General features: G+C 30.0%; 1 protein-coding gene across 1 annotated transcript in view; it reads right to left on the reverse strand.

The window, feature by feature from the left end:
• Gyf (GIGYF family protein Gyf) overlaps positions 1-13,251 on the reverse strand; it is a 59,095-nt gene that overhangs the window by 12,788 nt on the left and 33,056 nt on the right. Inside the window, exons 5-7 of the mRNA XM_065514740.1 lie at positions 12,171-13,157; positions 2,319-2,393; positions 1,886-2,040 (exon numbers count right to left, since the gene is read on the reverse strand). Coding sequence (XP_065370812.1) covers positions 1,886-2,040; positions 2,319-2,393; positions 12,171-13,157 — 1,217 coding nt within the window. The remainder of the gene's footprint in view (positions 1-1,885; positions 2,041-2,318; positions 2,394-12,170; positions 13,158-13,251) is intronic.

Genomic DNA, 13,251 nt, shown 5'->3' on the forward strand with positions numbered 1-13,251 from the left:
ATGTATAAAATGTTAACATACGTTGTTTCGTTTAATGCTCGCTTTAATCCGTGTATACGTGTTTAATGTAGAAATTATAGAAGTGGGGATTGTTAGTATTATACATTACCGAAACCGAACAACTTTAAAGACTGCTGAATAGCCAAAAGCAGATTTTGCTGTTTATGAATGGTTCCGGAAGGAAAGATTTAAAGGAACTCCAGTTTCTGGATTAACAGCGAAGAAAAGGCTAAAATATTTAACTCAAAATTAAATAAAAAAAGCGACATTGTATTCACAAACTTAATACAGCAGGAGAAAAATATTCAGCTGATTATATAGCTGCTACAATTTTCGTGGAAAAATTAAATGAATTCATATCAATGAAAAAACTTACCAATGAGATAATGGAGATTAAACAGACATTTTTTGAAATTGTTTACCAGAGAGCAGTTTGCCTTAATGCTGAAAACGTTATTGTGCAAGTTTGTCCACCAAATAGGACGATATTGATCCAACTGATGAATCAGGGAGCAATATAGAGCCGTAAATGTCATTATCGAAAAACTATATGTATTAAAAAACTACTTAAAATTGGTACTCAATTAACCGGGAAAATTGATTATCCAGAATCAAATAAATAAATTTAAAATCTGCTAACAACATATACAAAACTCTCAAAACCAAAATAGAATCTGGACAAGATACCTTTTCCTACAAGGTATAACATCTTAAAAAAATAATTATAAATATTAAAAATACGCTCTTGAATATTGTATAATTTTAACTCCCCAAATCTTTAAAGTCGAAAGTAGTGTGTTCTGTCGCCATTTTCGAATACTTCTGATGGCATAATAACTATTATTTCTGCAAATAATTATTGCTTGATATCTTAGCTTTACAATAGAACTTGTTTTATGGATAATTTCAAAAATTTGCAAAAAATAATTATGATATGCATTCACCTTATAGTATCCACTGTGCGTTGATACGCTTCTCTATACGTGTCACACAATTCACTATTTATAGTTCGCAAATTTTGGAATGATGTTGCACCACGACCGTTGACTAATAGCAAACGCAAATAGAAACACTCATCCTCTCTTGGATAGACAGTGTAAATGCGACCTAATGCATCGGTGGAAACCTGGAACGGGATTCCAGATGTACGACCAAATGGATGTCTTTCATGAATGGGAAGTGAAAAAATGCGCAAAGTTGCTTTGTTACTGCCATTTGAAACTGAGTGACTTCATCGTTGGAATTATCCGCACTAACTCCAAACACAGCCATGTCACTGCCTTTGGTCCCATATTTGCAAATGTATTTGATGTATTTGAAAGTGGGCGTGAACAATTTTTCTTTCTGTAAAAAACTTTTGTGGAATATTGCAAACATTTAAAAATAAAAATTGCTCAATCGGTCAAGGCGTTCTTAGATTTTAGATATATCGAAAAAACTTGGATTACTACGAACATTTAAATAAAAAATTAGCCATATCGGTTTTTCTTTCCTTAAAAACCTAAGTTGGACTATGACGAACAATTGAAAAAAAATTTTCCAAATCGGTCCAGTCGTTCTAAACAGCAGGTCACAAAAGTTAAAATAAAAAATCTAAATGATTTATAAATGCACCAACGTGAAGTTAATTTCTTCTACTATACAATTTCGCTTTTGATGATTCGCCGCTAACTACTCGATTTATTGTAGTTTAGTTATCTTTGGCTTATGTTCGTTAAAAACGCTTTACTTAATAATTACTACACATTTATATGTACTCAATGTAAAGGTGAGATAATTTGACAGCAATAATAAACTCTTAATAAAGGCCTTATAATTGGTTGGAGAGTATATAAATGAAGTATATTTTGTTTTGTTTTTATATATAAGAGTCATTTATAAATACCTTATTATCACTGTTATCATTAACTGATGGAGTTATAGCCAGAGCTGGTTTACACAAGTCATCGTCATGAGCATTTTGTGCGCGTTGTAAATTTTTATATTTGCTGCGACGTTCAAGAAATTGCTTTGCGAAGTCAATATACTCTTTGCTTTCACCTGAATTAAAAAAAGAACAAAAATTTAAAAGGGAAAAAAATACAAGGCCATAAACTATGTATATAATATTTTTTTAACAATAAATATGCATAGTAATTTTGTACATCCCATAATCAAAATTGGTGAAAGTTTGTCATGCAATATTCATATATGTATATGTATGTATCTAGAATTCCATAACAATAAGTACATTAGATTGGGTAAATTTTTTCTCCGCCCCACCTTAGTGTTGAAAGGTGTAAAATCTTAAAATGATAAATGATACTTTTATAATTTACCTAAATACATGCGAATGTAATCCTTTACTTCATATGGTGATTCCAAGTCTCGTAAAAAGGAGACAAATGTAGGCACTGTAAAAAAAACATATACATATAATTATTTATTCTTATTACAATATTTGTATACACAATTAATTATGAGTTTAATTAAAATTAAATAAATAATGGCAAATGAATGAAACTCAATGTGAGACGAAAAAAAATCGATGGTTAAAATAAAATATAAAACTTACGTACTATTAACTAGAGTTTCGTGTTCGTGTTTTAACCGAAACCGCGGTTTTTAAAGGCCTAAAACCGAAACCGACAATTATTCTTCGGTTTTCACTTTTAATTTATTTTTAGTAGAAAAATTCAAAATTTAGAAATAAAAAAACAGACTTTTTCATTCAATGATTCATCTAATTTCTCTAGAAACAAATCAGTTAAAATATCTTAAGATTTCTTTAAATTTGTATACCCTACATCACCATAGTGGGGAGGATATAATGCGTTTGTGCAGATGTTTGTAACGCCCAAAAATATTGGTCTAACACCCACCTTATCACTTTCTGAGTCGATTAAACGATGTCTGTCCGCCCGTCTGTCCATGTAAACCGTGTGCGCAAAGTACAGGTCGCAATTTTGAAGATATTTCGATAAAATTTGGTACATATAATTTTTTCGGCCCAAGGACTATGCCTATTGAAACTGGCTGAAATCGGTATATTATTTCACCTAGCCCCCATACAAATGTCCTCTCGAAATTGGACTTTATCGGTCATAAATGTTTAATTTATATATGTATCTGCACAAATTCCGCTCCAAATAAGTTTTATATATATAAAATTCATGTCACCAAATTTTGTTACGATCGGCCCATAATTAGTCATAGCTCCCATATAGACCCGCTTCCGAAAATCACTTTAATGTGCGTAAATCGCTTAAAAATGTTGGTATACACACAAAATTCAACATACATAGTTAACTTTCATATACACTGGTGCATATTCCTATAAACGCACTTAATTTTTATACCCTTCACCTTCGTGAGAAGGGTATATATAAGTTTGTCATTCCGTTTGTAATTTCCACATTTTTCATTTCCGACCCTATAAAGTATATATATTCTGGATCCTTATAGATAGCGGAGTCGATTAAGCCATGTCCGTCTGTCTGTCTGTTGAAATCAATTTTCTGAAGACCCCAGATATCTTCGGGATCCAAATCTTCATAATTCTGTCAGACACGCTTTCGAGAATTTTTCTATTTAAAATCAGCAAACTCAGCAAACCAAGACAACCTCGATTTTTTACCTATTTTTGACCTACATACATATATCTGGATTACTAAGACATTAATATAGACAATATGGATATCTAATGATAGATATTTCAAAGACATTTGCAACGACGTATATAAGACCATAGTAAGATGGACCTACAATGGGTCAAAATTGGAAAAAAAAATTTTAACCCGAATTTTTTTTGCACAAAAAAAATAAAAAAAACAAAAAAAAAATTTTAAAATTTAAAAAAAAAAATTTAAATTTAAAAAAAAAATTAAAATTAAAAAAAATTAAAAAATTTAAAATAACAAAATTTTTTTCCCAAAAAATGAAAAAAACAACTGGAAAAAAAATTAAATTTTGTTTACCTAAAAATATATAAAATTTTCATAAATTTTTAAGATGCCCAAGGGAAGTTTTTTGTCCGATCAACAAAAGATTCAAATTAAATTTTTTCACCACCAAGGATGTTCGGAAAAAGTTGTGCGAAATTTCTTGAAGAAAGGTCAAAATTATGGAGTTCGCAAACCTACAAAGGGAAATACAAAACTAACATGACAACTTAATCTAATAAAACTGGAATCAACCCGCAACAATTTGAATTCCACACAAATAAAGAATAAATTGAATCTTCCAGTGACTTCCAAACACGTTGCACACATTTTACGAAACGATGAAAACATAAAATGGAAAAAGCCGAAATGTAAACCAAAAATCGTCTAAAATTCGCAAGAAAATATATAAAATGGACAGATGAGTGGAAAAAGGTAATTTTCTCTGACGAAAAAAAATTAATTTAGACGATCCTGACTCATACTCATGCTATTGAGATCAAACGATGTTCGGATGTCAAAACGTAATTTCGGTGGTGGCAGTGTTATGGTTTGGGCAGCGTTTTCTGCAGTTGGCGAGTCGAAAATATGTTTTGTTCCGACAAAAATTAATAGTGCGATTTATAACGAACTGTTGGAAGATGCTCTTCTCTTATTTATGGATGAAAAAATGGATGAAGATTGCATATTCCAACAAGATAATGCTGTAGTCCATGTTGCTAAGCAATCGAAATATTGGTTTAATGAAAATAGCATTCCTCTGTTGGACTGGCCGGCTTGTAGTCCTGACTTAAACCCAATGGAGAACTTGTGGGGATACATGTCCCGTAAAGTTTATGCAAATAATGCCCATAATTTTTTTCACTTTTTTCATTTTATATTTATAATAAAATACAATTTGCTAATTTTTGATAAAAACTTTTCAAAATTGAAATTTTCAAATAAACCTTTTTAATATTTTTTCATTATCATTTGCTTTGACGTTATAGAAAATGTAAAATTGATAATATACTTTCTAATAATGGTACCTTTTTAATTCTGCCATGGATAATATACAGTTTTTCGCTCACATGGACCTTTTATATTTTTTATTATTTGTGTGAGAATTATTCTCGCAGTGATGTTTTATACTGCTTTTTTTTGGCTGGGGGCCATAGTTCTAATATCTTTAAATTTATTTGATAATGTATATGGGGGATTTCATGTCAAGTGAACCAACTTTTGAAATCGATGTCTTCCGATCGGGATGAAATTTTCACCAAGGTTAGCTCTATTGGATAGTAACTCAGACACAATTTTTCAACAACATCGGTCGAGAACTCTCTGAGTTATAGGGGGTAAAATTTTGACAATTTGGTCAAACAGGGGTTTTTTCTTATCCATGTAACTTATTACCTATTGTTCTTAGCAAAATGTGTCCCAAATAGTATAGATAGCTATTTCTTCGATCTTTCGAAAAAAAATATTTAAAAAAAAAAATAAAAAATTTTTAATATTTTTTTTCCGAAATCAAAAACTTTTTTGACTTTTTTTTAAAATACGCCCTTTTTTTTTTTTTTTTCTTAAAATAAAGTTTAGATATTTTCCTTGAACACCTACTTGGTCGCTTAGTGGGATGCGAGTGGGATATCTATCAAAATAAATATTTTGTAACTCAAAACATAAAATTTTTGACTTTTTTTGCAAAATCAAAAACTTTGTTGACTTTTTTTTTCAAAATGGACCCTTTTTTAATCTTTTTTTTTAGGTCAAACAAAAGCTTAGATATTATCCTTGAAGACCCTTTTGGTCGCTTAGTGGGATGCGAGTGGGATATCTATCAAAATAAATATTTTTAACTCAAGACTTACAATTTTTGACTTTTTTTTTGCAAATACGATTTTTTTTTCCAAATGGGCCCTTTTTTTAAATTTTTTTTTGTAGTCAAAAGAAAGCTTAGGTCCATTCCTTTAAGATATTTTTAGTCCCTTAGTGGGATGCGAGTAGGATATCTATCAAAATAAATATTTTGTAACGCAAGACATACAATTTTTTAATTTTTTTTTGCAAAATCAAAATTTTTTTCCAATATGGGCCCTTTTTTAATTTTTTTTTTTGCTCAAAAGAAAGCCTAGGTCCATTCCTTTAAGATATTTTTAGTCCCTTAGTGGGATGCGAGTGGGATATCTATCAAAATAAATGTTTTAACACAAAAATTGTATGTCTTGAGTTACAAAACATTTATTTTGATATATATCCCACTCGCATCCCACTAAGCGATCAAAACCATCTTAAAGGAATAGGCCTAAGCTTTCTTTATAGCAAAAAAAAAATTACAAAAAGGGCCCATTTTAAAAAAAAGTCAAAAAAGTTTTTGATTTTGCCAAAAAATCAAAAATTGTATATCTTGAGTTACAAAATATTTATTTTGATAGATATCCCACTCGTATCCCACTAAGGGACCTAAAATATCTTAAAGGAATGGACCTAAGCTTTCTTTTGACTAAAAAAAAATTTTTAAAAAAGGGCCCATTTTAAAAAAAAAATCGAATTTGCAAAAAAAAGTCAATAATTGAATGTCTTGAGTTACAACATTTTTATTTTAATAGATATCCTACTCACATCTTCCTAAGTGACAAAATAGGTCTTAAAGGAAAAGACCTAAGCTTTCTTTTGAGCAAAAAAAAAATTTTAAAAAAAGTCCCAATTGGAAAAAAATTTCGATTTTGCAAAAAAAAATTAAAAAATTGTTACAAAATATTTATTTTGATAGATATCCCACTCGCATCCCACTAAGGGACTAAAAATATCTTAAAGGAATGGACCTAGGCTTTCTTTTGAGCAAAAAAAAAAATTAAAAAAGGGCCCATATTGGAAAAAAATTTTGATTTTGCAAAAAAAAATTAAAAAATTGTATGTCTTGCGTTACAAAATATTTATTTTGATAGATATCCTACTCGCATCCCACTAAGGGACTAAAAATATCTTAAAGGAATGGACCTAAGCTTTCTTTTGACTACAAAAAAATTTTTAAAAAAAGGGTCCATTTTGAAAAAAAAAGTCAACAAAGTTTTTGATTTTGCAAAAAAAGTCAAAAATTTTATGTTTTGAGTTACAAAATATTTATTTTGATAGATATCCCACTCGCATCCCACTAAGCGACCAAGTAGGTGTTCAAGGAAAATATCTAAACTTTATTTTAAGAAAAAAAAAAAAAAAAAAAAAAAAAAAAAAAGGCGTATTTTAAAAAAAAGTCAAAAAAGTTTTTGATTTCGGAAAAAAAATATTAAAAATTTTTTATTTTTTTTTTTAAATATTTTTTTTCGAAAGATCGAAGAAATAGCTATCTTACTATTTGGACACATTTTGCTAAGAACAATAGGTAATAAGTTACATGGATAAGAAAAAACCCCTGTTTGACCAAATTGTCAAAATTTTACCCCCTATAACTCAGAGAGTTCTCGACCGATGTTGTTGAAAAATTGTGTCTGAGTTACTATCCAATAGAGCTAACCTTGGTGAATTTCATCCCGATCGGAAGACATCGATTTCAAAAGTTGGTTCACTTGACATGAAATCCCCCATATACATATTTATTTTTTAAGGCATATGAATTTGTTAAACTTAGTAATATTTAGTATTAATATTGATATTGAATGTATATTAGTATTAGTACAATTGGCCAAATGTGGCTTTAAATATTACAATAAATGAAATGAAAGCATAGTGACTGTGACAGAGCTGAAACTAAAAATTAAACAATTGTGGGTGGAAATTGATTCCGATCTGCTTAAAAAATTAGCGGAATCAATGCCAGACCGTATTTTTGAAACAATCCATAACAAAGGATCATCCACACATTATTAATAATGCTACAGTGGCCCATAAATTAAAGTGCGTTTATAGGAAAATACCCTTAAAAATAGCTGTTAATCTCGAAAATTAAGTAAAAAAATAAATAAAGTACACATGAATTTTTTTGTAAACTAATTTAATAACTAATTAACTAATTTAATAAACAAATTTTTAGCCCCCTAATTATGTTCTTGTTTAATTTTTACAATTTTTTTAAAAAAAAAGTAGTGTGCGTTTATAGGAATATGCACCAGTGTAGACACAAATCACGCGACCTAATTTCATGGTGATCGGTCCATAATTGGTCATAGCTCCCATATAACCCCACTTCCGAAAATCACTCAAAAATATAAATTATTGAAATTTTAAAAGAAAAATGTTTTTGCTCTTTTACTTAGTGTAGGGTATTATATGGTTGGGCTTAACCGACCATACTTTATTACTTGTTTAAATTGTATTACAATAATTTTTTTTTTTTTTTTTAAAAAAGAGAAGTAACACTCAGGCAATTAATTATGCCTATATATAAATGTGTTACTTTCTTTGGAAAGGGGATAGAGTGTAGAGAAAAGGTGGTGAAAGGAGGAGAAAAGCTTTTATTTAACAACTCTGCAATTGCGCGTTATGTTTGTTATTAGTGCAGGTTGCAGCGCCTCTGGTGGTGAGATGGCGCCTTAGTCAAGCCAACAACCTTTATTTTATTATTTTACTTCGGTGGCGTTTTAGTGTTATACCACTGAAGGAGGGCGCTGTGATAAATATTAGTTATTAGTAAACTAATAATTATTATAAACTGATGTTGTTGATTGGCAGTGGCTGGGAATCGAACCCAGGCCACAAATACCATATCATGCTTAATGATCAAACGCGCTAACCAATTAAGCCACAGCACCCTCGTAAAGATCAGATGATGTAGCAAGCTAGGCAAGGGAACCTATTAATAAAGAATAACACAAACTCATTTAAAAATATTGATCATACGAGTATTTCCTGGTAATTAAACTTCAAATGACTGTTTATTTAATTTAAAAACAATAATGCAAAATTTTTGTAACAATGACTTACTTATTTTCATATATCCGATAAAAGTATGGAGGACTAGCTGGCCCGGTGTGCTTCGCCACCCCAATTGGAAGAAAGAAATAGTACTATTAAGTCTCCCTAGATAATGCTAAAGAAAGGTACCACTGGTGGAATCAATTACCTTTTTTATTACTCATATTTTCTCATTCTAATAATGCATTTCGATTGAAACTTATGCAATTATTTCAAAACCTTTAATGTTTGTTAAATTAATTTTGTCATGTTTTTACGATTTTAACTCATGGTTTCGCATTGCTACTGAATGGAACTAATACTTTGTTAATCTTTAATATATATATTTTTGGCTTGGGAGCCGATGAATTTTATGAATTATTTAATTTATTATAATATTATTTTTATAATGTTTTTATATATAAAGAAGTGGCCACTTAAAATCGGTACGGATCAAAGCGAGTATAACTTTTAAATGAAACAACGTATGTTAACATTTTATACATGAAATTAAAGGTAATTTATTAAGCTTTATTAAAAATATAACTGTAGCTTTATGTGTCTTTATTCCGAATAAACTGTCTGGCTTCTCTTTTTATCGCTCTCATTAATAGCTGCACAACTTTTCTTACCACCTCTACCGTTATTCCAGCCTATCCACTTTGTTCTCATCAAAATCTGGTTATTTACTGTACCTGCACTCTTTTTCAATTTACTATTAACAATTGCCCAATATATCTCAATTGGACGAAGATTTCTCATTATACCACTTCATAGTGGTATTTGAGTAATGACAACTTGTCATTGAGTAATGACAACCTGGCTAACACTTTGTATCAGATGCGTGATGTCTTATAAATGACAGCAATCGCTATTCCAAACTCCCTTTTTATATTTAATTCTGAAAATCATTTAAAAACACGTCTAAAAATCTTGACTCTTCAAACCGCAGCAGCGTATTGCCTGCCAAATTAATATTTTTGTCCAATTTTACGTATTCATATTTAAAGGCTACACAACCTCGAGCTGCCGAGACGTAAAATTTTTGACCTGAATTCTGCCGAAAATCAGATTTTGGCTATCTTTGAACCCTACAAAGTCGGATTTTCTAAATATTTGTGCACAATTTTATCTTTTTCCATTGCTACTAGACTTTTTAAAACTAAACATAATAACTTGCAATTCATTGTAGAATAATGATAGATTTACAAATGTATTAATAGTGTATATTTCAGGTATTACTGTTACTGCTATGTAATATTGTTATTTTGGCCTGTATGGCTTTATATTGCATGTTTTGAATTAAATAAATAAAATAAATAGTCACATTTGGTGAATTTTAACTCATTCAGAATCAAGTATGCATAATTTTTAGGTTTATTATTATAAAATAGTCAGAAAGTATTATTAGTTGGAGAAAAGTACCTGTGAGTTTAGATTTTAACTCGAAAAGTAACATATGTGTATAATTTTCTGCTTATGGTTCATTATTATTGAAATTTCAAAAAATTCGAAGAACAAAAAAATACTAATAATTATTTAAATACTAATTTTTTTACAGCTATAAGAAGCTATCCTAGATTATATAAATAATTATGTTATCTGGATAAAATATATTTATATTCATATTTTTTAGAAAGAAAGTATGGTCGGTCAAGCCCGACCATATAAAACCCTACACTAAGTAAATGAGCAAAATAATTTTTCTTTTAAAATTTCAATCATTTATTTTCGTGAATGATTTTCGGAAGAGGGCCTTATGTGGGAGCTATGACCAATTAAGGACCGATCGCCATGAAATCAGGTCATGTGATTTATGTCTATATGAAAGTTATTCCTATTGAATTTTATGTGTATTCCAACATTTGTAAGAGATTTATGCTCGTTGTAGTGATTTTCGGATGCGGGCCTTATATGGGAGCTATGACTAATTACAGACCGATCATCATAAAAGTTGGTGACATGATTTTTGTATATATAAAACATATTTGGAGCGAAATTTGTGTAGATACCTACATAAATTAAATATTTATGAGCGGGGCTAGGTGAAAAAATGGACCGATTTCAGCCAGTTTCAATAGGCTTCGTCCTTGGGCCGAACAAATTGTATGTGCATTTTTTGATACATTTTTGTAAGTTATAAGTATAGTTTTTGTTATGAATATCTAAAAAAAAATTTCAACTTTTTTGATTTTAGTCGCTTTTCATTGCTTATTTTGATATGAAAGCTTATAAAAATGTATAAAGAAAATTTAGTTCTTAACAAAACATAGTTCTAATTATTCAAATCGGATGAAAATTTTAAAAGTTATTCAACTTTTCATTAACAACTTTTTTAGTATTTTCTACTCCAGCGTATATGAATAAAAAAAAAACAAACAAAAATATTAGTACAATTTTCAATTTACAAGGTAAATTTTTTTGAACTTTTTTCGAAAAAGTTTAATATCTTTTGCAAATATAAACCGATTTTAACAAGTAATGACTCATTTTTGTCTACATAAAATTGTCTTTAAAACATACAAAACAAGTGTTATTTTGTAGCAGAGTGAAATCTTAAATCTTGATGTCTTTCGGCGAGAGCTAGTTTTTAATTTTAGACCCATACCTTTCTTTTGGAAATTTTTTTAGAATTTTGTGTAGATTCCAATTTTACTATACGCCTGTCACGTTTTTTCTCACACGAACAAATTGACCCACCCTAATATACATGTCGCACTCGTTCAACAATACTGTATTAACCCAAAATTTTAAAATTTTCAGTAGAAGGCAAAAACTATTTGTGATTACATTTTAAGAGAATTACATCATTATAGTAAGCAAATTCCATTTGAAAATAGTATATTTACATTGTTTTTCTTTAACATTTTTGCAATTATTGCAAAATAAATCTATTTTTTGACTTACTACCATTTTTCTTGAACTTCTCGATATTTTTTTGTATTATTTTATCAAGAAAACAGTATCAACTCAAAATACAACCAAATTTAAATAAAACAATTTGATTATTTTTAACTTGAAAAGGCTCAATTCAGAATAATACATTTTTTTTATGAAAATATACGATGTATTTCTATTTAAATTTTTGTATTAACTCAAAATAATACCATTTTGTTGATACAAGGTTGTCACTAATTATCACGAAAATGGTCTCAAATGTGGTTTTAAAGATGAAAGTGTAATCGGAATACGTTGAAATTTTTACAGTAGATATAGTGAATTTTTAAAAATTTTGAGTTAATACAGTATTGTTGAACGAGTGCGATGTATTACTTTTTTTGGGTAACTACAGTAGTTATGATGGTAATGAATTATATTTGTATGTACTCATAATTAGTTATGTTGTTTAAATTTTCAATAAATTAAAAACAAAAAACTTACCGTCAACTTTCGTGTTCATATTATTTAGGCTTTTTGTACACCAATTGGTAAATTCAGCTTCGTAGTCATCACCCTTAATAGCAGCATTATTGTTTTTAGTTGTAGATTTTTTATTTTCATTACCCAAACAAACTGCACCATTGTTATCGGCCTTTTGGGGCTTTGCTTGTTTCGAAGATGGTGTAGTATTGCTTGACGGTTTCTTTTGAATGTTGGGGCCACCGGAAGTGCTAGCTGTTGGTGGGGATACGGTATTTTGCATTACTGCAACACTTTGACTCTTTTTGATGTTCTTACTTAACGGCTGCTGAGATGAGGGATGTTGATGGTGCTGTTGAGAAGTTGTTTGCTTTTGTTGTATAGTCGATGACTGGGCAACAATTAAAGCAGCTGTTAAATTACTATTGTTATTGTTGTTTAGATTATTGCTGTTGCTGTTAGATAAACAAGCACTAATGGATTTACTATTGAATTTAAGAGGTTCCTCCCAAAAACCAGTTGTGTTGGATGATGGGGTTCCCCATATTTTATTTCCACTCCAAATGCTCGAAATATTCGAAGAACTACTAAGACCGCCGGCGGCAGCACTACCAGCAGAACTGAAAGCGACCAAATTATTATGAACTTCTTGTTCTTTGCGTCTTTGCAATTCCATTTGTTCATGAGCCAAACGTTTTGCCTCCTCAGCTTGGATTTCAGCAAAACTTTTAACTGGCACGGGGGCAGCATTCCACTTTAGAATCGTATCTTGAGCTTCGGAAGCTGCCGCAAGAGCACGCATCTGCTTCTCTTGAATCTCTAATTGACGCTGTTGATCAGCACGACGTTCACGTCTCTCGGCCTTTTGTATTTCAGCCAGTCCAGGTCCTTGTGATTTTGTTGCCATGGTTTGTGTAGACCATGGAGCAACTGATGATTGAATATGTTGATGTTCCTTAGATTTAGGATTGCCTACATTATTGGTAGAATTGGGGGAAGTCAATAAACCTAGAATTAAAAAGATTAAAATACAGATATTTATTAAAATAGTTAGAAGTCGATATTTTAGAACATTGGTAGGCGTTCATATTGTTGAGATTAC

Source organism: Calliphora vicina, chromosome X (assembly GCF_958450345.1).
Source record: "Calliphora vicina chromosome X, idCalVici1.1, whole genome shotgun sequence".
Classification (NCBI taxonomy): domain Eukaryota; kingdom Metazoa; phylum Arthropoda; class Insecta; order Diptera; family Calliphoridae; genus Calliphora; species Calliphora vicina.